Source organism: Tenrec ecaudatus, chromosome 8, assembly GCF_050624435.1.
Source record: "Tenrec ecaudatus isolate mTenEca1 chromosome 8, mTenEca1.hap1, whole genome shotgun sequence".
NCBI classification, from domain to species: domain Eukaryota; kingdom Metazoa; phylum Chordata; class Mammalia; order Afrosoricida; family Tenrecidae; genus Tenrec; species Tenrec ecaudatus.
Window position 1 is genome coordinate 111702780 of NC_134537.1, and position 27361 is coordinate 111730140.

General features: G+C 49.4%; 1 protein-coding gene across 1 annotated transcript; it reads left to right on the top strand.

Moving 5' to 3' along the window:
• Window positions 1–5932: 5932 nt before the first annotated feature.
• PPP1R3B (protein phosphatase 1 regulatory subunit 3B) lies at window positions 5933–19996 on the top strand. Its single transcript, XM_075556740.1, has 2 exons — window positions 5933–6630; window positions 14570–19996. Exon 2 carries the CDS (start codon window positions 14598–14600, stop codon window positions 15447–15449), a length of 852 nt encoding a protein of 283 aa, XP_075412855.1. The 5' UTR covers window positions 5933–6630; window positions 14570–14597; the 3' UTR covers window positions 15450–19996.
• The last annotated feature ends 7365 nt before the right edge of the window (window positions 19997–27361 follow it).

Sequence of the window (27361 nt, forward strand, 5' to 3'; positions counted from 1 at the left end):
GGTTCCTAAGGGTACGGTCCAGGTGGTTTTGTAAATACCACTGACTGAAGCTGTTGACATACAGTTGCTTACACAAAACCTGGCGGGCTTGCAGCCCCTCAGCCACATGGCTCGAGAAGCAGGCAACGGAAACATCGCAGACCTGAGGCCCAAGGCAGGCCCGAGCCCAGTGGTCGCTCACAATCCTGAAAGCAGCTTCACATGTCCTTCTCCTCCCCAGAATGCCGGCCACTGTCGTGAGATTCCGGATGCAATAGGTTGCATCATGTGCATGCAGATAGAATTACATGTTGAAATATAATTTATGAACACACCGGGCATGGGAAAGAGACAAATGAGCAAAGACTATAAATATATACTGGGTTCTGCCTAACATTTTGAAGCCTGTGGCAAGATGGTATCCCCTAGTCACCAGTCTCTCTACCGTCTTTCTCACTGAGCAGCCACCGGTTAATACCATTTAAGTTAATAGCACAGCTCCCAATATAAAAAAACAATTCCTTTTGCCCAGCGGGCACAGGGGCTTGCAGCTGCCATAATCGCCAGGCCCAGGCTTTCCGGGGGCGCTGTTTCTCTCCATCCAGCTCAGCCACCTGCCAGGTTAGGCCTCCATCCAGAGACACATCCACCCGGATGACAGCTCTCCCACCACCGCTCCAAGCATAGCCCTTCACAGTCACCTCCCCGGCCTCTGTCGTCTCCCCATCCTGGGGCTCTGTGATGGCCGACTGAATAGGGAGTTCCTGAATAGATGGAGCAGAGTCAAAATCTACAGTGTCCCCGTCCACAGATGGAGAGAAGCCTTTGTAGTCCCGCCGCGGCCAGTGGCTGCGACTCTCCTCTGGCTCCACACTCACTTTGCCCAGCCACTTCACATGGCGGGCACCCACCACTCCAGGAACCACCACCCTCAGAGGGAAGCCGTGGTCCCGAGGCAGAGGCTGCCCGTTCATCTCATATGCCAGCAGAACCTCCGCTTCAGGGTCCAAGGCATGAGCCAGAGGGATAGATGCTCCGTAAGTAGTTCCGGTGGAGTCTGAGTCCAGCCCCACAAAGCAAACGTGGGCCTCACTTTCAGAGAGGCGGTGACCAGCCTGAGCTAACACATCACAGAGTCGTGCCCCGGCCCAGCGTGCAGTACTTATGGTCCCTGTCCTCCACTCCAGACCTTTTACTTCTTTGACCTTACTCATCTCAGAGCGCCGGTTGCCAGCACATTGCACAGTGACTGTGACCTCATGCTTGGGGAACTGGTACAAGTCATCCAAGGACAGGGACAGTGACTTACGCCCAGGTGGCCCAACTACGTGCAGGTGATAGGTGTCTGGATCCAGGTGAGGTAGTGAAAGCAAGAGCAAAAGGCTACGTGTACACCTATTTTCATGCAAGCACGGAGTCTATGCAATTCGTTACTATGACTTCTCACATTGCTTTTTTGTGAGATGATGTATACTTATCCTGAGGTCCACAAACTAAGGCCCTATTAGGATGATGGCTATTGAACTCTTCATTTTCCCAGGCATGAACCTTTCTGAAAACAATCTGGCAACATGAATCAAAAGTCTGAAGGATGTCTGTCCCCAGAGAGAACAGGGATCTAGGAAAGTATCGGGGATGTAGGCACAGATTTCAATGGGAAGATGATTATCATAGTGTTACTTACAATAGGAAAATGTTCAAAGAATCTAGATGGCCCTACTATTAAGAAAGTAGTCAAATAAGGTTTGGTTTCTCTAAGATGAAGGATTATTATACAGCCATGAAAAATCATATTTGGGAAAACTATGCTAATATACGCACAGTAAGATGAACTCATGAATAAAAAGGACACTAAAATATACACACATACACACAATGATCTTGATCATATAATGTCTATACCTAGATAATGTACTGAAAGAAAATACATTGACTTATATTGGTAGCTGTCACCGGGTGGTACTGACTTCATTTTCATTTTTCATGATATTTATAATGAATTTAAATTCATTGTGTAATCCGTAAATATACTAAATAAATAAGTAAAGCTACGAACCAAAGAAATTATATTGTATTCATGCAAAATGGCGCATAAAGTATACACAAAACTGCGGAATGCAAACTGCTCTGTATTCAGGTAACATTTAAGAGCGTGTGATCAGTACACCAGCCTCCCCCGGGATCCCAAAAGCCCTTAGAGGTGAGAAAAAGTTCCTAATGGAGCACAGCAGCTTAGCTGCAATCAACCACTCCAGGTTCCACGGACTCTTGGAGATGAAATCACAGCGTGTGTTTCCTGTATTGCTAAGGACAGCTTCTCCATGGACAGAGGCTTACAGAATCCCTCTGTTAGTATTCATCTGTCTCTCTCATAAAACATGACCTTGCAAGTCAATTTCAGTGGCATCTGAAAGAGGGGCAGAGGGCCCCAGGTAACATAATGCACCCAGACTCCACCCGCAACTCTGACAGGTGCAAACAGCTCTGCTTGTCTAAATATAAATTGACTTAGGCGGTTTGGAAACAGCTTCCACACTCTCTCTTCTGACCCGGCCAAAGAATGTTCTCTCCTTCAGTTCCGACACCTAACGCTGGTTATTTTCATTCAGACCCACTTTGCAACCATTTTCATTCACAGATGAGCAATGGCCAACCCCAAAAGAAAATAAACAAACAAGTAATCTTCCCAAAACTTGCGTGGGGATAGAATCTAGTATTGGGTTGTTCTTGAAATGTTTTCATTGCAGAAAGAGATAAACTATTCAGAATACTTTTACAGAATTTTCTGAATTAGAAGAAAACTGAAATGCATAAAGGAACATTGTCTAAGATTAAGGCAGGAAAGGGACGTAATTTTTAAACAGCAGAGTGAAAATCATATGTGGGACATACAGAACTCTGTGCCTTCACAGCTGCTGCAGTTTGCTCCCATTCCTCCTAAACTCTAACACCTATTCGGGGACCTGCTCAATGGTCACACGTCTGAGACTCATCTCTGACTCTCCCAATCCACACTTCTCCTCTTTCCCACATAGGCAAATTGCTCTTCCCTTCGCTCCCAATGCAGAGAACTTATCTCACACACATTTATCCCACCTCATTACGTATTAGCTTATGAGCTCCTCAGAGATAAGATTATATTTCACTTGGTTTTCTATTGACAGAACTGTGGCTTATGGTAGTTCCTCCATAGAGTGTTGTTGAACAAATAAGAATGAATTAATGAATAAGAAGGGAATGAAGGAGAGACGAGGCGGAGTGCAAGGAAGAACACAGATTCAGTCATGGAACAGAAAGCTTTAAGAATGAATGATTTGGTATGCTTAGCCATCACTAAATTATTTGTGGCTTGGGATGGTTGGTTAGTTTGGTTTATTAAATGAAATGTCGACTAAAACTCAATGCCCAACATTCTAAAAGGAACTGGGAATATATGGACTAAAGGGTTGAAACCTCCCATTCCCTTTCCTTGTAGTGTTGCTATGAGATGACTGGGTGAGGCCGAACCATCCCTGAGGGGCAGTCCAGCTCGCCGGTTCCGGGGCTCTGGGCCCGCTGTGTGTTCTGCTGGAATCGTGCCTCAGCACTTACACTGCAGGTCTATTCTGATCACAGTTCACAGATGCCACACTCCTACCTTCCAAACCTGTGGTGTGGCACACTGAGTGTAGCCTCACTCCTCACGTCTGAAAGAGCCATCTAAGCCGCAGAGGGAAATGATGCCCCACGGTTTCCTAGACCCATGCAAGGAAGGCACTTCCAAGCCCTAACGTTACAAAGCTGTATCAAATTGCCTCAATTCCTTCCCAGATGGGTTCTATTAATGTGTTTGCTGAATTTTGCAATGCGTGTTGGCGCTATCTTTGCCCACTCTCTTGCATGCTCACTACACTTGAGAAACTCACCCAGCACTTGGCTTAATAAATCTTCAACTTACTCATCAGCTAATAAAAGGGGGTTTTAGAGTTGGCCGGGGGAAACATTGCATAGAAACTTTATTTGCCAACTGCCTACCAATAGCCAATTTCATAGGTGGTCCTTTATTAGATTGCTCTTCAAAAAATAAGGAAGAGAACTAATCGTCCTTTAGGCAGGGAACTACACCAAATTTAAGGCTTATATTGGATTATTGTGACTAATTTGTGTCTTAGCCTCATATACCTTATAAGATTGAAAATTGCTCTTATATCCCTTAGAGCAGAATTTTCCAAATGCCACATTCAAATACCACATTCAACAGAACGAATCTTCATAAAGTTAAATATATTCAAGGGCTGGAAGGGCTGGCCTTTACACTGCGACTATGCCCTTCCCGCAGACTCTTGTTACTATTGCTATTAGATACAATTCTGCTCTGGTACACAGGGCCATGAGGATTCAGAATCTACTAGATAGCAAGCACCCAACGGGCAGTAGAAGATGGTAACAGCAGTCTGACTGACTGGCAACCTCACATCCTTTTCCAAAATTCTTTATAAAGTTGTACTGGTCATTTGAGTTAAAAAGCTGGGAGCCACGTCCCTAAAGGGCTAGCTTAGGTTGAGCACTAAGAAGCCACTAGAAATGAGTAGTGTAGCAGTCGGACTCAAGGCTACCCCATTGTGGAGCTGTGCGCAGTAGGGTTTTCCAATGACTGACTTTTCTGAAGTAGATGGACAGGCCTGTATTTCAAGGCACCTCTGGGTGGATTTCAATATCGAATCTTTGGGTTGGTGACTTAATCCGTTGGACTACCCAGGTACTGGCTCACACTCTTTAGAGAGGAAGGGGACTTTAAAAAGACTGTGGGGGAAATTCCATTTTTCCATGACCGTTTTGAACCCCCTTGGCATACATTTATACACAACCAGTAAAATTGGTCGTTGAAACTCATCGTTGTCTATGGACCTTCAGGTGCCAGAGAGAGGTCACCGAGGACCGTACAATACAGTACAGTCATTATACGCATTTCAATAGGATCGTTACCCTGAAATGCACTGGCCTGAGCAACCTTTACCTGTAACGAAGGTACTGTGTGAGATTGGTGTTGGGGCTTTGCCCCAGTACCAGCTTTTTGAAAATGGGTTTAATGTATTTCCTCACAACAGTACCTAGTCCACGACCAGCATAAATAGGAGTTCTGGGCTTATTTTGTTTCCGACACTTACTGTAAACCCAGGAGAGACTAGCCGTAAACCGGAAGGAAACCAGTCCTGGTGTTCGCCCAGGACTCAATGGTCTCTTCCTGTGGTGGAAGAAGGCAAGGTCTTTGGGAACTCCGTGGATGCAGGGTCAGATGGGCCGCTCGGTACAATTTGTCCGCGGGTTTCGGGCGACTTCGCCAAGGTAGGACTTTTGGGGGGAAAGAGGGAACTTTACCCTCCCGCCTCTTGCTCTAACAGTGCACCCCAGGGTAGGAAATTGCCTCTGCCCGCTGGCACGCGTCCCGGGCTCCTGATGAAACGGTGGCCCATTGCCCACTCCCCAGACCCTGGACTCCAGCCCTCCCGCTGGGGCGCGCGGCGCTCCCACGCAGCGGCTCCGCGGCCATTGGTCGGTGGCTCGCGTGCCCGCAGCGCCCATTGGCTGCGGGGGGCGAACACGTGAAAGGGGGTCTGGGATGGAGCCCGCTGTGGGCAGAGGCGGCCGGAAAGTTAAAGGGGGCAGTTGGGCTGGGGAGCCAGAGTCTCCGCGAGGGCCCGGGGAGGAGGTGAGCCGTCTCGCGCGCAGACCTGTGCGGCTCCCCGCGGGGGGCGCCCAGCTGAGCCCCGGCCCCCGCTCCTGCAGCCCCCCGCAGCTGCCCCTGCCTGGGGGGGTGAGGGGGACGCGGATGCCACCGCAGGCTGGCGCCTCCGCACCCCCGGGCGTCCGAGCGGCCGCAGGTACGCGCGAGTCCCGGCGAGGGCGCGCGGTGAAGGCCCGCGCTGCCGACACTGCCGCCGTCGAACCTCCAGGACCCCTCGGGCGGTGGGGCAGACGGGACGGGCCAGGAGCCCGTGGCTTCCCCGGGAACCGGGTTCCGGAGCCGCCGGGAGTCACGTGGACCGGGCCGGGGGCGGGGCGGTCCCGGGCCGCGCCGCAGGCCCTTTCTCGGGCCCTCTCCGGTTGGCCGGCGACCCGGCGGCCGAGGCTGGCAGCGGGCCCGACAGCTCCCGGGGTGTCTCCGGGGACCTCTGCGCCGTTAGGCGGCGGGGCCCAGCACTTAAGGAAAAGTGCCTCCGCGGATCTGTCTCCGAGCCTCAGTTTCTCTGGAAATGACCAGGAAGCCACTTGGTATTCTCCCCGGGCTGCTAGGACGTGAAGCGCTGCTGCGGTGCGGTGGCCCTGACCTCCCGGAGCCTGGCGACCCCAGGCCCACCCCCAGGCATCCCGGGGTGGCGAGGCTGGGCGACTGCGTGGGGGCGCTCGTGCGACGCTCGTGCGACGCCGCTCCAGCCCGGCGGGAGGGGACCTGGCGCGCCCCGCCCAGCCCCGCCCTGTAAACTTGAGCTCCTCCTGGCCATCGCTCTCCTCCCCCTGCGGGTCACAGCTCTGGGAACCCAGCCCAGGCCCAGCCTCCAGGACACAAGGACGCTCACGTACTCGGTGGCAGCGCTCGTCCTTTGCCACTTCCCTCCAAGATCTCTGATGCAGCGAGAAAGCTGGGGAGCGGGCTTCTGCGCTGCCCGAAAGGTGGGTGCAGGATGGGAGGGGGTAGGGCAGGACTTTCGTGGAGAGCTTGGGGCCCAGTGTAGCCCAGGCAGGCTTGACTGAGAGGGGTCAGGGACAGAGCGGGACCTGCAGGCCGGTCCCTCCTTACCACTCTTTGGGGTTCTTTCTGATCCTTGCCTCCTCTTGAGCTTAGAAAAAGAAAGGTGAAACGAACATCACTGCAAAAGCCGGGGCCAGAATGACAAGCTAGAAAGATTTAGGGCCCGTCACTCAAGGCATTGTTTTCTGAAGAGGAGAAAGGTGACTTGGGAACTTGGAGAGTTAGTTGTGGAAAGGTGTTTCGAGCCTGTGGGTGGTGTGGTCAGCCTCTTGGGAGAGCCAGGGTCCGGGAAAAGAGAGAGTTGGGGCTTCAGGGTGGGGTGAAGAGGATAAAAAGGGAAGTGGTTCTTTAGGCGGGGTTGTACAGGAGCCAAGATTAAAGCCAGGACAGCTGGGGGACTTGCCACAATAGTAGGCCTTTAGGGACGCGGTAATGGGAAGAAGTCTCACTGGCTTTATTAACCACAATGAATGTCAGCCCTGAGCAGGATCTGAGAGAGGAAACCTCAGCTCAGAAGTTTAGTGACTTGCCCAATTGAGGCAGAGTGAGTCCAGCTCCTCTACCCTCCCACTGCTCCGTGCCTCAGGCAGTTCATGATTCCATGGCAGGGAAAGACTGTCCCACCTGATTTTCCTCTTTAAGCTGTGAGCCCTGACGATTCCGTGGATTAAGCATTGGGCCCCAAGCTACCACAGGGTTGGTAGTTCAAACCTATCAATTGTTCCTCTGGAGAAAAAGGAGGCTTTCTGGTCCCATAAAGATTTATGGTCTTAGAAAGACTAGGGAGCAATTCTACTCTGTTCTGTCTATAAGTCAGAGTCAACTCAGTGGTATGGTGCATTTTCCTGTAACATGCAGTCCATTCCCATTATTGTATTTGGAAAAGGTTGACCACCTGCCGCCGCCCTCCAATACCATGAAATCTCATTTTATTGCACATCGCAGATATTGCTGGCTTGGGGGGGGGGTTCTTTTACACATGGAAAGTTTGTGGCCACTCTGTTGAACAACAAGCCTATCCGCACCATTTTTCAAAGAGCATGGCTCACTTCGTGTCTCTGCATCACATTTTGATGATCCTCCGACTTTTTTTTTCACTTTACCATAGTGCTATTGCGTGCATGATAGAGTAGAGTGTAAATGTAACTGGTCTGTGCCTCGGGAAGCCATAGCATCGTGTGGTTGGCGTTATTGCAGTGGTCTGGACTCTAGCCTGCGGTCTCACCAAGGCATGCTTGTGCGGAGGGGAAAGACTTCTACTTTCTCCACGCTATCTCCGCTGAACAAACCTTCAGAGCGCAATCAGGGAATGGCTGAAGGCTGTGTTCCAACTGCGTAATGTAGTTTTGAATGCTTACCTAATGATGTTGATCGGGTGGGTTATTGGTACCTCCAGTGTGTCTGCCTTATAACAATAGAGTCCTGGTGGCAGAGTGGGGTACGAGTTGGTCTGTGAACCACAAAGCCAGAAGCTTGAGCCCACAGAGAAGAAACCTTCTGCTCCCATGAAGACTTACAGCTTCGGGAACCCGACACAGCAGTTCTCCTCGGCCTTGGACGTTTCGTGTGCATTATTATGAATCAGCATAGACTGGCTCTCAGTGGGTTCCCGGGGTTCAAGAGAATAGAGGGGGGAAAGGTCTTGGCCTGAGTTTAAAACAATAGAAAAAGAAGAAATCAGCTTCCTAGAAAAGGCAAAGCCCAGAGAGTCCACCGCTCTGCTTCCCTCGACAGCCTGAGACTGCGGAGATCATGGGGCTATTTTTCTGTACAGGTCGATGGCTTCACAAGAGAAGCTGCTACGATCTCTAACCCTGGCCAGCTGTCTGAGGAGGTGCATTATCTATCCCCTACTGGAACAGAGAAAGCACTGATTCAAAACTCTCCATGTTCACCCAGCTTTCATAAAGCGTTACAATCTGACCTCTCTCATCCAGGAACTCTGCAGTCAGCCCTGGCGCCTGACCCAGGCCTTCACTGGGCTCTGAGACATCGCTGAGAATTGTAACTGGCCTGAGTAACAGCTGGCCCTTCCTTGGATCCAGACCCTGTGTCACACACTGCCTTATCGTCTAATTCTCATTTCCCCCTTGACCTGGTGGCAAAGTGCGTAGGCCCTGGGCTGCTCACAGCAAGGTCAGCAGCTCAAGACCGCCCAGCCACTCTGCTGGAGAAAGCCAAGGCAGTCTCTGTTCTGCCCTGTCCCAGAGGGCAGCTCTGGGTTGGCATCTAAGTACTGGGCTGGAGCAGCGGGGGAGGAGGCTCCTGTACGGCCTGGCACTCCTGTGTTGGTGCTGATCATTTCCAGGCCCGCCGTTGCCTAGGTAAAGCTCTTTCAGAACATGTCACTACCTGGGCATCTTCGGGCTTAGAGCACCTGTCGTGGGGAGTCATCCGTGCCCGCCTGCATGGGTGTTATTGGGGACTTCTTGAGCAGGAGGTCAGGAAAGCGTCTATCAAGTCATTATGTTAGTTGGACTCGGTTTTGGAGAATCATCAGGTTAGAAATACCTTGATTGAGGCCACAGGGGTTAATGTCCTCGCTTTTGGTTGTGGTGACACACAACAAAAAACGAAAGAGAAAAATCAAAGTATTCGGGGTGGGCAGGGCATGCTTGTGTCATGCCACGGGGGCAGTGGCCCTGCTAGGAACCTTAGGCCACCAGATGGTTAACCTAACTTTTGTTGTTCATGGGCAAATGTTGCAAAACGTACTTTTCCCCCTGGCTCTAGAAAGTTCCGGTGTAATTATTTCATTAGCTCTGGCTCAGAATAACCCTCTCCGCCCCACGTCCAGGTCACATGCTCATGTATCCTGGGGTGGGCACATCGACGCTTTGGCACCCTAACAGTGAGCTTTTACCCAGGACTTCCGCCAAGCCTGTCTTCACCTGCGGGAGTAACACTTGAGAGTGGCTTTAGTGTGTGGAAGTGGCAGCTTCTCCAAGCGACTCCTCTGCTTGCGAGTTTTAGTCTCACAAGATCCCGCGGGCTTCCCCATCATTCTCCAGTGAACATGTGGGGAAGCCCATAGGAAGCCTGCTTACAGGCTAGTTGCCGACCCTTAGATAACTTGAAGTTGACCTCAGCTTGACTCCCTGGAGGAGGAAGTAAGTGGCCAAGGAGGAAGCCACCCTGTGGACAGGAAGCAGTTGCTGCAAGTTCATGCTGACTCATGTTGACCCCGTCATCACTGTGCTCCATAGGGTTTCCATGGGCTGGTTCTTCACAAGGGATAGCCAGGCCTTTCTTCCAGGGCACCACAGGGTAGATTTACACTTCGAGCCATTCAGTTAACAGCCAAGTGCTTCGTCTCTTACACCACCCGGGACTAGGGAAGGGAATGGTGGCCCAGGAGAGCAAGGGCCCCCACCAGACCACTAGACACCTACACCTCTGCGGTAAAGAGGGAACGAATCCTCTGTGTCCCCTGTTTTGAGATTCTGAGACTTGAGATTTTAATCTTGGTTTTGATATTGATTTTTTTTAATTTAGCCGACTATCACCATCTAATCAGAATAGAACTTTGCCATGGGGATTAAACCCAATCTGTTGCCATGAAGCACGATCCGACCCATAAAACAGAGTAGATCTGCTCTGTAGCGTTTCCAAGCCTGTAAATCTCTGTGGAAGCAGACGGCATCATCTCTCTGCCTTGAGGAGACTAGTAGTTTGAAGCCGGGATTCACCGAGGCTTCCTCACTATGGCAATTCAGATGGCAAACTTGTTTAGCAATGGTGTTGGGATGAGTTTTAGCAACTCTTAAAACATTTGAGTTGAATTCCAACGGCAGGGTCTCAGAGTGCTTCCAAAAGTGACGACCTCTGCTTCTGGTTCTGCTAATTGGAGCAGGAGGAATGAGAGGGGAGAAAAATCGAAGGATAAAGGTGAGGAGGAAAGGGCAGAGTAAAAAAAGACTATGAGGGTGTTAGGGAGAGTCCCTATGACAATATGAGGGAAATTCAAAACGGTTCTGTGGAAATTTTCGATTACCTTTTAAATCTCTTTTGTGTCACTATGGCTAGGGCATGATTCAATATGGCTAGGACATGGTGTCTTCCATTTAATGAGCTGATGTAACTGTCCTATGTATTATATACTCTAATCTCTGCCTGTGGTCAATGAGGCAGAATTAGCTTGCACCAAAGAAGACTGGGTTTTCTTATGCTAATGAGGTAAGATTAGGGTGGGATGCTACACACTTAGGCCCATCAAAGTCTAGATCCAATTTGGAAGGAATGTCTCTGGGGTGTGGCCTGTATCACCTTTCATAGCACAAGAGACAACAGGAGTGAGGAATCAGTACCAGTAACAGCTACAATCTATGCACTGAGAACCACCTAGACTTACAGGACAATTAATGTCAAAACAACAAAAACAAAATGGTGGGCACATGGAACAAAGCCTTTCTCCCAGAATCAACAAAGAAAGCCTTCCCCTAAAGCTGGTGCCTTGAAGTCAGAGTTCTGGCTTTCTAACCAGCGAGACAATAAATTTGTTAAAGCCAAAAAAAACCAAACATTTGAGTTTTGTAAAGCTACCCTCCGTCCTGGCTGTAGAAGTAACAGAGTAAGCTTATTTTAGAACGTACAAGAAAATACAAAGCAGGAATACCAAGTTTCGTGAAGTCCTATCAACTGAGCATTCTGATATGTTGAGTATATCTTTGGTCTCTTTGTCCCTCTGCAGAGTCATAATAATTCTCCCCCACATGTGGGCTCCTTGAGGACCATTTTATCTTCTGTATTTTTTACATTAACTCTGGAGTGTGGATCTTTTTCTATGCCATTTATTCTTCCAAGTTACGGTTCTCATGATTATCCCCAAGGGCCATGTGGCTGGTCTACCACTCATTTAGCCAGATGCCGCGCACTGACCTTCAGGCCCCTCCTCGCCTCCCGGTAATGCCGCAGTGAATACTGTGCTGCATAATCCTGTGGGCATTGTTCGTGATAGCCATAGCATGAATATCGGAAGTAAAGCTCAAAAACCGAAGGATAACACGAATGTACACATGCAGATGGTTGTATTTATTTTTTTTAATTCCCTCCTAATTTGAGATGTAAAAGAAAGCATAGTTTTCTCATATAAGTTTCTTAAATTCCTTACTCTGGTAAAGTTGACCTTTCTGCAAACTTATCGCCCGCTTTAAAGTTTTCCGTCGTGAATTTGCGATTCCTGTGTGCCCTTTGCTCGTTGCTTATGCTTGAAGGTGCATCCTGCTTACTGTTCAATCCTTGGTTCTTTCCTTCTTGGGGTCTTGACTTTGGCACTGTGTTTGTTATATTTCTCCAAGTTCTCTTTAACTTTTTGGTTGTATTTATCCTCCAGACAGTGATGATTTTTATGAAGCAGCATTAATCGCTTTCTTCAGCAAGACTTTCTTTTTGTCTTATAAAAGCTATTACTGCCTGCAGAAAAGACATAAAGATTCACTTATATGAAAGGTTTAAAAATACTAAATATCCAATTCATTCTTGACGTGCTGCTGTTAGGGGCTGTTAGTAGAACCATTCCCATAAGGTCCCCAGGGCCGTTATCTCCATGGGAGCTGGTCACCTGGTCTTTCTCCCAAGGAGCAGCTGGTGGGGGGGGGGGTTGTCAAACGGTCAGTCTTTTGGTTAGCAGCCGACCTTTTAGCTACTGTGCCGCCGAGACTCCTTAAAGCAGTGGTTCTCAACCTTCCTGGTTCCACGACCCTATCATACCGTTCCTCATGTTGCAGTGACCCCCGTCCCCCCACCATCAAATGATTTTCGTTGCTACTTCATCACTGTCATTTTGCTACTGTGATGAATCAGGCTACCCTGTGAAAGGATCGTTTGACCCCCAGGTTGGGAACCGCTGCCTACTTGAACCTAAACACCTACTGTAAGGTTACAGTCGGTGTGTCTTCACTGCCGAGCCCCAATGTGGCACATCACCTGCCATGTCACTCACTGCCATCAAGTCCGTCCCCACTCATAGCGACCCCAGGGGACCGGTTGAACTGCCCTGGAGGTTTCTGAGACTGTATCATTTGTGGGAGAAGAAAACCACATCTTTTCTCCCGAGGGGCGGCTGGTGGTTTTGAACTGCTAACTTTGGCTTAGCAGCCAATGTGTAACCACTATGCATATAGTAAATATTAAACCCATATTTACTAGAGTAGTATTTACCAAATGTGTTTCTAAGAGCAGCAGTTCTTTAAGATGCTCCCCCCAGAAAAGAATTCCACATCAAATAAGCTGGGGGAATTGTGCGCAGGGGAATTCTGCCGCTTCGTGATCACTCCCCATTTCCCTACCGAAACCACTCCAAACCAGCTGCGCTGGAGTGAGTCCCATCCCAGCCACCCTGAGTGTCCGAGTACCACTGTGTCCTTGGGGCTGTCGGGGGCTGGCGACTTTGGTCTCTTTGAGGCACCTCTCGTAGGCTCACAACCAAGCACGCTAACTACTTGCCCCCTCCCCGCCGGGGGGACCGAAGAATTCCTGACAGGAAAAAACCTGCCAACTTAATTTAAGAAAGGAATTCTGTGTGTTAAATACATAGCACAAAAATGTCCACTTTAAGTATATATTTCAGTGACACTGATTACATTCATCACGTTGTACAACCGCCAACCATGGTGGCTTTTCACTTGTCAACCTTCACACAGTCCTTTGCGGTTCATAAATGTGTCTCCATAAGATATTCTACGACCTGGATTTTCGGCATAGTATTTTCACCCGTTTTCTGACCAAAGCCAACTTGGAAACTGAAGTTGATCCTGGCTTGCACAAAGTAGCAAACGCATGTTGAACCTTTTCTCAACTTACTTTTAAAACAGATAATTCCGCACTTTCTTGTTTTCAGCCTCAGAATCCCCCCACCCTTCCACTCCTTTCTGCCCTTCGAAGGAGGCCTGATGGGTTCTACTCCCGTAGGGAGGGAGTCTCAGAAACCCACAGTTCTACCCTGTCCCTTGGGTCACTATGAGTTGGCATCGACTCGATGGCAATTAGTGTGGTAGCGCTGTGGGCAACCATTGAGCAACAAACTTCAAGGCCGAGAGTTCAAGCCCACCTGCCGCTCCAAAGGAGGGTGATGGGCTGACCTGCTCCCAGGAAAGTTTGCACAAACCCTAAAGATTCGTTTTACTTTATCCTAGAAGGGTGCTAGAAGAGCCCTGGTGTGGTCACTCATTGGGTTTCGATCCACATGGTGAGCAGTTCAAACCCACCAGCAGCTCCATGGGGGAAAGACTGGGTTCTCTGCTCCCATAAATAGTGACAGTCTCAGAAACCCGCAGGGGGTCTGTGAGTCAGCGTTGACTGGATGGCAGTGAGTTTGGGGTGGGTTTTGAGGGGGGTGTTTTTTTGTTTGAGAGGGTCGCTATTGGAATTAACTAGAAGACTGGGTTTGCTTTTGTTTTGTTCGCGCTTTTAAGTTCTGTTGAAACCAGTGAAGTATTGGCCACACTTTGGTTAATTCAGACGGTCAGTCCACCTTCCAGTGCCAGCCTGTTCACCCTTAATGTTCTGTACACCTGCCCTTGCTTTGAAATGATCTCGCCACCCCTCCTGACAACAAATTCTTCTCTGACAATCACCACCACTTGCTACACATTCAGCTATTAAATCACTGGAAAACCTTCAAGCATTTTCTTGCAATAAAGTGAGGCTAAATAAGGACTGCATGCACCTGTTTTGAATTACCTGCAAATTCCTGAAGGCGCGGTAAAGAATGTGTTGTTCACACCTGGGGACTGCCTGAGCTGAGTGGACAGAGGTGAAGGGAAACCGAGGCTATGGGATGTCCGCCTCGGTAGGAATGATGTGTTTTACATCTACCTGATCTCTGCTGTTTTGTTTTGTGTTCTGTTTCCCTTTTGCCAGGGTTCTAGCCTGCTCGTCTAGCCCGACAATGGCTGTGGACATAGAGTACAGATACAACTGCATGGCCCCTTCCCTGGGCAGAGAGAGGTTCACCTTCAAGATCTCGCCAAAGGCCAGCAAACCTCTGAGGCCCTGTATTCAGCGGAGCAGCAAGAATGAAGCCAGTGGAACGGTGGCCCCAACCGTCCAGGAGAAAAAGGTCAAAAAGCGGGTGTCCTTTGCAGACAACCAGGGGCTGGCCCTGACAATGGTCAGAGTGTTCTCCGAGTTTGATGACCCGTTAGATATCCCCTTTAACATCACGGAGCTCCTAGACAACATCGTGAGTTTGACGACAGCAGAGAGCGAGAGCTTTGTGCTGGACTTCTCTCAGCCTTCCGCCGACTACTTAGACTTCAGAAACCGCCTGCAGACCAACCACGTGTGCCTTGAGAACTGTGTGCTGAAGGACAAAGCCATCGCGGGCACCGTGAAGGTGCAGAACCTCGCCTTTGAGAAGCGTGTGAAAGTCAGAATGACATTCAACACTTGGAAAAGCTTCACAGACTTCCCTTGCCGGTATGTGAGGGATACCTATGCCGGTTCAGACAAGGACACGTTCTCCTTCGACATCAGCTTACCCGAAAAAATCCAGTCGTATGAAAGAATGGAATTTGCCGTGTGCTACGAGTGCAACGGACAGACTTACTGGGACAGCAACAAGGGCAACAACTACAGGATCACCCGGGCTGAATTAAAGTCTCAGGGGACAGTCGAGCCACAAAGTGAACCGGATTTGGAAATCGCCTTTGACCAGTTTGGAAGCCCTCGATGTTCCTATGGTCTCTTCCCAGAGTGGCCTAGTTATTTGGGGTACGAAAAGCTGGGGCCCTACTACTAGGGACTGACATGGGCTAGAACGTGGCTGAGCCGGTGCACAGACAACCGTGGCTCCTGTCCCAATGGGATGTAGACAGAAGTCAAGCGAAGAATACAGTGGAACTGCCATTAGGCACAACGTTTTAAGAGAAAGGATCCTGCTCACTTTTTTTTAACCTTAAGCCAGCAAATTCAGTCGGGTTTACTTCACAGCACTGGTTTCACCACCATTCCCCTCAGCAGGTTACACGGGAGGGTGTGCGCGGTGTGCTGATCCACGTGGCACCCAAGGCCGCCACCACAGGGATCGGAGTGGATGGTGCTAGACAGGTCTGCCCACGATCCAGGTCCAGAGATGCTGACGGGGCCACAGGGCAGGGCCTGACCAAGCCCAGTGGGGGCGTGCCTGGGCTGCCAAGGGGATCCATTGCTCTCACCTGGGCTGTGGAAAGCCAGCTGCAAGCGTGGCGCAGTCCCCGCCTCCTCTCCTGGAACCCTCACCACCCAACTGTGGCTGTTGCCTCCGAGCCAGGCCTTTCTGCACGTGGCTGCTGCTACCCTGGGTCTGCGCACACGCGTCCTACGTGACGGCGGTCTAGGGAAACCTGGGTCTGATGTGCATGTTTCTAACACAGCTGGGGAAGAGAGGTGGGATCTGCTCCTCTATTTCCCTTCCCTCTTTCTGGTTTGTTGGTTTCGTTTTTTTTCTGTGCTTGCACATGACTGCAGGCAAGTTCGTTGTACGCATTGTATCTCCTTACATGGTGCATCTGGTGTTCAGGAAAGCGTCATAAAGGCAAATGAGCTTGTGACTGATCGGCATTTCCTTCCCCTCTTCTTGAGCCTACACATGGGAGAGAAACGCCCGTTATGCCCTGTCCCGGCCCTGGGCAATGCAACTGCGGGCTGGGCTGTGACAAGGTAGGGCAGTCACGAGGGAGGCGGTTTTAGCTGTTCACCCTGGCTTTTAAGGGAGCTTTCTAAGAATTCACATTTCCCCTTGGGTTGCCAGGCAGCTCAATTACAAGATTTCTTTTTACTCGGGTGGCTGGCTCAGAACTGTCTTCTTCCATCAAAGACTTGGGGCTCTCCTTTGCTGGAGAGTCACCTTTTGCACGGAGTTTAGGACGTTGTGATTTGCAGATCCAACACATCCACAAAGCCTTCAGAACACCCTTCGGTTGGATTGTGCCTGCGATGCACAATACGGTGTCCAGGACACGTTGCCAGCGCCCGGTGACTCGGGTGTTCTGGTTGATGGTGTGTGGGGTGCTAATGAGCCCGAGAAGGAAGCTTCGCCTACTCCCCAGCTCCTATTTGGAGTCTGCCCACGCTGAGCCATGAGAGCTGCGCTGTTCTTCGCCACATTGGACAAGGCCTGCTGGCTAATGTGATTGTAAAAGAGACTCTGGGCCATTCATTGTCCAATAGATCCCCCAGGCCTGGACTTTTTCTGGGTAGGAATGGTGTGTAATTGGGGGTATTTTAATAATATTTGTGTCTTATTTGTAGAAGGTTGGGGGTTTTATCCTTTTTTTTGGAGCTGAGTTAAATGGCTATCTTGTTTTCTTTTTGCCTAACTTACTCAAGTGACTTTCCTAAAGGAGGCAGGGAGAGGGGTTCAGGGTTGGCTGGGTGCCGGTGTCTAGCTCTTGGACAAAAAGCAAAGGGCCTCCCTTTTCTGGACTCGGTAAACATGGTCCGAGGTCTCCAGGTCAGACAGGTGTGTGAAGGTCTGGGTTCTGAGACTTTTATTGTTTGTTTTATTTTCTTGGTTTTAACTTTCAAATGTTTATTTTCTCTCCTTTTTTTTAGTTTTTAAATATTCTCACGTGTTGTTCAGTATAATTGTTCATAAAAAATGGTGGTCCTTAGTCTGAAATTTAGTGCTTTATGTCTGGGGACTTCTCCCAGATGAGTAGCACACTGAGATTATATGCTCATGTCATGTAAGGGAAGGGAAGTCAGCTATGTAGCCTAAGTTGCAATGAGGCAGGGCTGTATTTTATGTACCCCGATGATACTGATGTGCTTGAAGTTTGGCAATCAGAAATATTCCCAGCTTTAGTAAGCAAAACTGAGTTCATGTAGGTCTTGAATTTATTTTAAAATGCCCCACACCCCACACCACACCCCATACAGGAAAGGCAGGGTACAAAGTGCACTGTCATTTATATGCTATCAGACTGAGGGTAACCAAATCATTCTCTGTTTGGCAGAAAATGCCCCAAGTGACTGTCATGGAACTCCCAAAAATCCTGACATTAAGACATTCCCTTGTCAAAATTGAAATATGCTAATGTAGTGATAAGTATCTCTTCTTAACTGTACACCTTCCTCCTCCCTTCCATCCCCCCACCCCCTTCTGTGCTCCCAGCTCACTGGGCCTTCTGCTCGGGGCACTGCCTGCAAGCCCCCATCCGGTGCACCTGGGACTCTCCTCACAATCAGAAGACAAGTCCTCACCTGCTTGCAAAGACCCTCCCTGATTCAAGAATCTGGTCCCTGACTTCTCTCCTCCTGGGTGTCCCTCAGAGCGGGAGCACCAGAAGAATCCGATTCTTTCTCTCCTGCTCCCTCCTCCCACCACCCCATCGCATGTTTCCACCTTTGAGCCCCAGGGTGGTACTTTATTGAAGGCCTCAGGACTGCTCTGGCAGAGCCTCTACTGGCTTCATTGCTACAGAGTGTGGACGGTGACCAGCTGCTCAGTGGGAGATGGGTTGGCAGCCTCATTTGTAGCCATGGCCTTCCCATAGCTCTTGGGCAGCAAATGGCCTTGGTCTCAGTGCCCTTCGCAGATTGTGCTCAAAGGAAGTATCACGGGGAGGAGGAAGTCCTCCTCCCCCCCCCCCCCTGCTGCTTATTCAAGGTCAAGAAACAGCTCCAGTTTTGTTTGCAGTTCATTCCCAGGAATGCCCTAGGGAGCATTTGCAAAGCTGGTGCAATAAATAAGCTAGACAACCTAAGTATATGTGAGAAATCAGCTGATCAGCTGTCAGTGTTTCTTGGGAGACCGACAGCATTTGTCTGGGGTTCTGTCAGTGTTCTTGTTATCGGGGGAGCGCCTATAGCACTGAGTGGTGAGAGAGTATGGAGTCTTGCACTTCTCCGGGAATTAAGACAATTTTCGAGTCAGTGATAGAATTAACTTTATATCCCAGATATAGTTTGAAGGTGGTAAGGCATATTCCTTTCCCCTTGAGTTTCTCTAAGATGTATATTTTCAGCTTCTTGGAACTGCTTGGTTGCAATCTTTATCATTTGCTGTTTAGAAAGGAGCATCATTGTGTCACGTGGACGTTAAATGGGATGTATATGTTTATAAACCAAGTAAGAGGGAGTTGGCTCATATTTTTGAAGCACCTGTTTTCTGTTTTGTTTTGGTTTTTGGTTTTCCCACCCACCCCTTGGACAGTGAACAGACTCTTTGGCACTTTCTTCATTGGTTTCCACGTTGACAATCCCCCAACCAGAGGTGGTTTGCCAGCACAGGCCTGGCCGCTCCTGATAGCAAGTTGCCTGTCCTGACACAGTCACCGACAAGCGGGGTGTGAAGCTCCACCAGATGATGGGCCCTGACAGGGTCATCTGATGTCCTTTGGCAGCTCAGCGCCTTTCCCTGCGTGAAGATGCATCACAGGGGCCAGGAATGGCCTCCCCGGTGGTGGTAAAGCTGTGACCTCATTTTGCAGTGGTGCGGATCAGTTCCCAGAGACTGCTGCATCGGGGGGCTTCCGGAGCTGCCGCCATGGTCCCATCTCCTCACTTTTCCCTCCGTGTGAATGTAGAACCGGCCATGCGTCTTCATTTCATGCCCGAAAGTGCCTTGTCAAGAAACACATGTTTGAAAATAAATATTTTTGTACATAAAGTTAAAGGGGAAATGCACTTTAAAAATCACAAAGGGGGGGTGTGTGGCATTTTGTGTGGTATTAAGTGCGTGGTTTATATCTCAGAAGTAAAAGATCAATAAAGATAGGGAAAAAATGTAACAGAAACGGCCCCATTCTTGGAGCCTGAGGAAGGGGAGAAAGAGTGTAAGTCGGAGAATGGACAGAGGGACAGCGGGATCAATGACAAGCTGAGGCTGAGCTAGCAGGGCTGTAAGGCCTGCCGGAGGGGCAGGAGATGGCCTTTACGTTGTCAGGACTGGGAAGACCGCTTGTGGCTCACATTCAGGGCTCCGGGCCGGTGTGGTCGCCCCCTGCCTCCTATTGTCCCAAGTGCATGACCCTCCCCATCTCTCACTTGCCCTAGAAGTAAAATTTGATTCAAACCAAAGAAGGAAATGATAAATGACTATCCTTTAACCACTGGATCAACCACACACTAATCAACACAACTAACCATCCCCTGAGGGGACTCCCTCCGTTAGATATTCCTGCCTTTCATCCGAAGAATTCTTAGGTTCCAAGATAAATTTTATTTTGAAAGTCAGAAGAAGGTGAGAGCAGGCAGGGGAGCAAAGGGACAGACCTGGACCCGAGACAGAGGCAAGAATCGTCTCCCATGGATAATGGCTTTGGGTGATGCGTTCCCCAGAGCCCTTTGCACCTGATGTCATCTAGTGGGAACCTTCTGCCTGGACTAAGTTCACGGAATCTGCCCCCAAGAAACCCTTGAGAGACTTTGGGGTGCATGCACCGGCTGGGAAGCTGATATTTCAGCTCTACTGGTGGTTAGAGGGTTACCCCCTCCTAGGGGACTCTCAACATTTTCCAGCTTTTCTCTGTTTAGCCAGAGTTCATCTTTCTCTTGGCAAAGACAAGCTAATTCTAAAAGCAAAAGGATGGCGAGAGGAAACTTGCCCCAAACCAAACTCACAGGCGAGCGCCACTGGGGACAGTGTGGACAGATGGAGGGAGGGCAAGCTTAGCATAATTGCCCAAAATGAGCCTAGGAGTGACCTGCCTTTCTCAAGACTGTAAACACTGCCCATGTTGTACCTTCACGGAAATGGGGAGCGGGGGCCTGGGTGCGATTTGTGAATATTTCCGTACATTTTTTCTAACCACTATATAATGTTTAAAAGAAGGTTAGGAGGGAGAATTTTTCATCTCAGATGTTTGGAGTTTAAAACAGAGCTCACTAAGTCTTTTAAACATTAACTGCCCATCTACCAGTGGAGCGTTGGTGATGTAATGGCTGCGATCCTCATGGTCGGCAGTTCGAAACCACCACCAGCAGCTCCTCGGGTGGCTGGCTTTCTATTCCTGTGAACAGTTACTGTCTGGGAAACCCACAGGGTTCACTGAGAGTCAGTGTTGACTCGATGGAAATGAGTTGAGCCTCTATGTGCAAGGCAGTTCTAGGTGCTTTTGTTAAAATCTGCCAGATGTTCTGCTTCCTGGTTTCAGGTAACCCCCCTCAGAGCCCACATGGCACCGGAGGATCGGGACTCTGGGGTCTGGTATCGGCATTGCCACTGAGCTTCAGTTTGTGTGCTACTTACTCTCAGAAAGGACTCTGGTACTGGAACAGGAATAAGGTAGCCAAAGAACTCTAGCAGTTCCTCTGTCCTTTGGAGAACTGGCCAGTAGGGTGGGACAGTGGATAGGAGTGGGGCTGCTAGCCATAAGATCAGTAGTTTGAGACCACTGACCATCTCTGGGGAGAAGATGAGGCTTCCTGTCTCCAGAAAGACTCAACCGGGGCCGCTTTCCCCTGTCTGTATCAAAGTCACAGGGTAGCTGGCATTCCAGGTAGAGGTGCCGTCAGACGGCAAGGGGTCCAGACAAAAACAGAGCGGGGTGAGTGGAGAAATTCTAAGTTTATTCCTGAAAGTGCTTGCAGAAGGAGAGCAGCCAGGTTTGTCCTCGGATCTGCTTCAGCGTTCAGTCCTGACCCCACACGTTCATATGCAAGAAACGGGATTTTCACAGTGATTTGGGCACAAGGTTAGCAGGTTTTTACAAGGTCACAGGATACAATGACCATTAGGAGACTAGGTATCCCTACATTTCTGCAGGAGCCATTAGACCCACCCAGCTCCATTCACTCTGGGTTATCTAAATTGGGATTGATGGTATGTTTCTGCCTCCTTATCATCTTGACTTTCTTAACCACCTTCCCAAGGTGAAACATCCCTGCTGATTAAGCTTAAAAGGGCTTTTTACGCTAAGGGACAGGACTGTTACATTTCGGACTTTTGGCAACCTAAATCTTAACTTATGTTATTTTTCGTATTGATTTTCCCTAGATCATTAGTGTGGGACTTTATAGACACGATCTCGGAGGTAATTCTTCTTGTACATCGGTGGAGGAAGACCCTGAGTGAATTTCCAAAGTCACTCAGGTTGTGACAGCCAAGAGGTCAGCGTAGGTGACCTTTTGGTTGCTTGTTTTCGTTCTTTCTGTTTGGATTTCCCAAGGACTGTATTCCAGAGCTAGAACCACTTTCACCAAACTGGGACGGTGATGAAGCAAGAGTGCGCGCTGCCTGCTAGGGGAGGCACTTCCCAGGGGAGGAGCAGAGCTCCTCTTCATGGGAGATGCATCCCTCCCAAAGGGTCCCTCAGCCTGTTCGCACAAGGAACCACACTATTCTGTCAGTTAGGCACCAGTGGGCCCAGTTAGACACCAGGTTGTAATGTATAGACACCAGGTTGTAATGTAATGCCACAGGGGCCTGCCTTCAGAGTTAGAAACCCAGGTTAGAAACAGTATTCCTGGTCCCTAGATGGGAAGGGTGTGGCCTTCAATCCTTCTCCTTATCTCTCACTGTGCTCCCGGGAGAGTCTCAAGGGATGCCGGATGCCATTTCCTGTCTATAGAACAGTCTTGGCTGTCCTGTTAGAGTTAGGGCCATTCACTCAGCAAACCCCGGATGCCCCTTCAGCATCAGGCCCGTTCCGGACCACTGATTCAATGGCGGACTCGCAAATCGCATGTGGGAGGCTCAAGTTCAATCCCAACCAATGTAACGGATGCATAGCCACCGCCCATCTGTCAGTGGGGAGCTGTGTGTTGCTGTGATGCGGAGCACATTTCAACAGCGCTTCCAGTCTAAGATCAGTACCAGCTCTCAACCTCCCTAATGCTGTGACCCTTTCATACTGTTCCCCCTGTTGTGTGACCCCCAACCATAAAATTATTTTCATTGCTCCTTCATAACTGTAATTTTGCTGCTGTTCTGAATTGGGCGACCCCTGTGAAAGAGTCATTCAACCCCCAAAGGGCTCATGGCCCACAGGTTGAGAACCGCTGGACTAGAAAGAAAGGCCTGGTGATCTTCTTCCACAAAAGAGCAGCCAGTAAAAATGTCCTGTGCCTCACAAGCCTGATTGCGGAGATGACACAGAACTGGGCAACGTTTAGTTTGGTTGTCCTTGGTTGTTAACTGACTCCTCAGCTACCTACATTCCTCTTTAATTTGGCACAAGTAGGATGAGAATGTATAAATGTCACTGTTCTCTGGGGCATATGTTAGGCTGGGCTGTCCAGAGAAACAAAATCAGTGCCACTCGTAGATGTATGAGAAAGAACCTCATATTACAAAATAACTCTATATCAAGAAGGCATCCCAGCTCCATCCAACCCAATTCCATGGGTACAATGCCAGCCGGAGCCCTCTTCAGACGCGCAGAACTGCAGGCCAGTGATGCAGAAAGGTGGAGCAGGATGCGTGGTGCTCACAGGCTGGTGGGTACACAGTTATGTGGATCCAAGGTTGGTGGAAGCATGGTAGGACACCTATAGCTCTCAGGCTTGGACGCCCACATGGGACCCCCTGCAGGCAGGCAGAGTCCCAGCAAGCAGGAAGGCCAAGGGTCAGAGAGAGAGGGAAGATATTCCCACTGTCTTTTGTATAGAAAAGGCCACACACCAAGGAGACATCACCAGGCTACCATCTGATTGACAGGTTGGATTCCTCCCGTCCCTCCACACAGGTACTGTCAAGTTGACATAAAAAGCGCCCACCCCAGGGGGAACAACAGTGACCCTGGATCCTGCCCTTCCTCCCAACGCTGCGTGATCCGTCAGGAGTGGGCAGCTTTTTTCAGTAACGGGCCAGAGAGCACCTATTTTGGACCACAATCAGTATCTTCCGGATTTCCTTTTCTCTTTTAACATGTAAAAGCCATTCCTAATGTGCCCACCTTAACAAAAGCAGGCCCGGTTGGTGGAGGAGCTACGCAGGCAGAGTGAAGCATGAATTGCCAGCGTACAGTCCCTCGGCTGAGGCCAGGAGTTATTTTCGGTTTCTTTCTGGTTTTAAAAATGGCTATATAATTTGTGGTCCACATGGGGCCACTTTTGAGAATGAGTAGAGGTGCTATTAATTATCCTGATGCACTCTGGGCAAAGCAGGCATCTGGCCACCCTCCTGCCAGACCTTGCCACTGCTTACCTGCCCTGGCTGCGGGGACCTGCTTAGACCTTTGACAGCACACACACACACACACACACACACACACACACACACACACACACACCACCCCCAGACCAGTCTTGTTCTTGGTTCAGTCCTGACTGGCCAGTGCAGTTATAAAGGAACGGTGATTTATTCTGTGGCTCAGGTGTGGTTTTGTTTGTTGCATTTTCTGCGTCTTAATTGTAGTGCTGATGGCTAAAAGCCCTCTGGGATCTCCAGTCAACGCACTGGTCACAGTGGCAGATTGAGTCACTTGGCACACCAAAGTCACTGCTACCGAGCTGATTCTGACTCATAGAGACCCTGTAGGGTGGAGTCGAACTGCCCCTGTGGGTTTCCAAGGCTGTCGATCTTGATGGGAGCAGAAAGTCCCACCTTTCTCTCCAGGGGCAGTCCTCGAGGGCTGAGTGGAGGAAAGGATTATGAATGAGTTGAATTCATTCCTCACTACCTCTTTCTCTCACCCTGTCCCCAACAAGCTGGGCAAAGTAAGGTTGGTGAGTTATGAGGAAGGGGTCCATTGGTCACAGGGAAATTAAGGCTGAATCTAGAAATAGTACAGACCTGTAACCACAGAAAAACCCACTGCCTTCAAATCGATGTCAACTCACAGTGACCCAGTAGGGCAGGATAGAATTGCCCCTGTGGGTGTGTGCACCCATAACCCCCTATCGGAGGCGAACTCCTTTCTGCCTTGGAGCCGCTGGTGCTGACTTGAGCTCAGCAGCCCAAGGCATAACCATTGCGCCACCAGGGTGCCGCAGAAAGTAGCACTAAAATGCTCCTGGGATTTGTTTTGCCAACTCCAAGATCACCACCCTTCTCTCTGGGGCTCAGCGAGTTCCAGAGACTGAGTGCCTCAGAAAGCCATGGGGGTGCAAGAGCCTCCCCCAGTGCTCCGGGCCTGGCCCTGAAGATGCCCCAGCTGGACCCCAGCCCTTCCTGATGGCCACCTCTCTGCAGTGGCACACAGCTCTTCCCTAAATGGAAATAGTTACCTACCTGCTGGTATCCTCGACCCACCGCTGCAGGTAGGTCAGGGCGCACAGGGAAACCCTCCTGTGAGGGCTGAAGGGACTAGGAGGTTTGGATGAAGCCCCAGAATGTCCAGGGTTGCCTTGGGGGGTCCAATGGTCAAGTGCTCCACAAAAGGTCAGCAGTTCAAAGCAGTCTCTCCAGGGGAGAAAAGACTTGGCAGTGTGCTTTTGTACAGAGTAGCCCCTGCGTGCCACCCATTTCAGCTGAGAGCACCCCCAGAGCAACCCTCCATGGGCTTGTGAGGCTGTGAATCTTTACAAAAGCAAACTGGCCTCACCTTTCTCCTGTGGAGCAGCTGGAGGTGCTCAGTGCCAGCCTTTCCGTTACCAGTTCTCTGCTTAACGCAGTGTGACACCAGGACCATCAAGGTTACAGGCTTGAAAACCCTGTGGGGCAGTTCTGCTCAGCCCAGTGAGGGCCCTGGGAGTCAGAATTGGTTTGACAGCACACAACGTGTCCTAAGGGAGTGTTGGGCACCAAACTGGCTAAGTGTCCCAGTGCCCATCTCAAAGAGCTCATTAAGAGAAAGGAGAGACATCGTAACCTACACAAACTTCTGGAGCCACCAAGTTGACCGCCATCTGCCAGTGGTTGTGTCCCAGCTTGCTTGGCAGTGTCCCCCCCAGGCTTCTCCCCCCTCCTATCCCATCTGAATAGAACTAGGGTGTGAAAGTCTACCCATTTTGTTATTCTCAAACCAAGCACTGAGATCTCCACATCGTATTTTCATAAACGCTCTCATTTGTTAGTTTGAATTGTTTGTCTAATCAATTGATCTCTTATTACCTCAACATCTTAGCGTCCTATGTCTCATCCTACTCTGACCTTACACTATGTACACACCTACATATACATACATACCTCTCTCACACATACAGACACATACACACGTGGATTTTGGAAAGAAATGTTGAGGAAAAGTCCTTTTTTTTTCTCCGCAAATCCCCTTCACATTGGTTCAGGTTTCTGCTTTGACGTGGTGTGGCCCTGCTCTCCGAGACGCTGAAGGTGGGACACACTCGGTCCTAGCCAGGATGGGCACAGAGTAGCATCGATGAGCAGCACCCTGCAGGCATTGGCTGGAGCAGGAGAGAAAGGAGCATTCAGTGCTGCTCAGTTCTGAGCACAGCATGTGGCTGCCACCCAGTCAGGGAATGTGGAGACCCCAGGTCTCCAAGTGCAGCCTCAGCCCTGAGGGAGAACAAGCTCAGACCAGAGAAAGCTAGTGGTTTTGAAGCATCTTATTAAGCATTTGGGATTTAGACTCCAACCAAGTCTTTTTATTTATTTATTTTTTCAACCAAGTCTTATGTGGAACACAATTGGCAAAATAAACCCACTGCCTTCAAATCAGTCCCAACTTACAGCGACTGTATAGGACAGTACAAGTATTCTTCAGGGTTTCTGGTTTTGTTAATCTGTACTGGAGCAAACAGCCTCATCTTTCTCCCTCTGAGTGGCTGGTGGGTTCCAACCCCTGACCTTTCAGTTAACAGTCCAGTGCTTAACCCACTTAGCAAGGAAGCTATCCTAGGTAGAAATGTGAAAGAATTGAGAATGAAACCGACCCCCCAATCCTCAGGATCCTGAGGTAACTCCTAGGAGTCTTGGACTCAAGAAAGATCAATGAAAACCTACTCCTGCTTCCTAAATGTAGTTCAAGGATATTGTGTTAGGTCAGATTGACTAGAGAAACAAGATCATCGACACTCATATATGTGTGAGAGAGCTTTATGTCAAGAAGCAATTATATATCAAACAGCCCAGTCCAGATCAAGTCCATAGGTCTGATACTACTCCATAAATCCCTCTTCAGACTCACGCAGCCACACCCAATGATGCAGAATGCAGGAAAATCACAGGCCATTGGGTGCAGTCCATTGGCAGTGGACGCATCTCCAGGACAGTGGCTGTCATCAGCATGGCTCAAAAAGGCTCGGCGACAGGAAGGTGAAGCCTACCTCCATGGAGAAGGAGAGAAACGCCATTTATCATGGTCACCCTCCAATCAAGCTGTGACCTGATTGACAGGCTAATCTCTGCCCACACACACCTACGGGAGCCATGTTGACACAGAAAACCGCCCCATCACAGATAGCCTGTCAAAGACCACCAAAGCAAGCAAACAAAGCATCCATGATCGGGAAGCCCAGTAGTATGCAAAAGGGCTTTGGTTATGTTTAGCAAGCATAATTATTCTCTTCTTTTGCACACACACAAAAAAATCATTGGCTTGTTCACACAGAACCTCACTTAAATTGTCTACTATTTTATGAGTGTCTTAAAGTCATATACATAAATTAAACTTCTTGATGAAGCAATGTCTGTTCATTATTCTATAATCACAATAATATATAAAATAAAATTATCCAGTGCTTCCATGAGCACTTATGATTAGGGCCAAATGCTGTGGGGAACATAGCAATAAAAAAAATCACCACTTAGCTGTTAGCACTCTCCCAGTAATCATAGCACTTCTTCTCTCGAGTCAGACACATTTTACTTCATTTATGTGCAGC

Excerpts from the sequence above, each read along its gene's own strand:
- PPP1R3B (XM_075556740.1), top strand. The coding sequence starts at position 14,598 with ATGGCTGTGGACATAGAGTACAGATACAACTGCATGGCCCCTTCCCTG.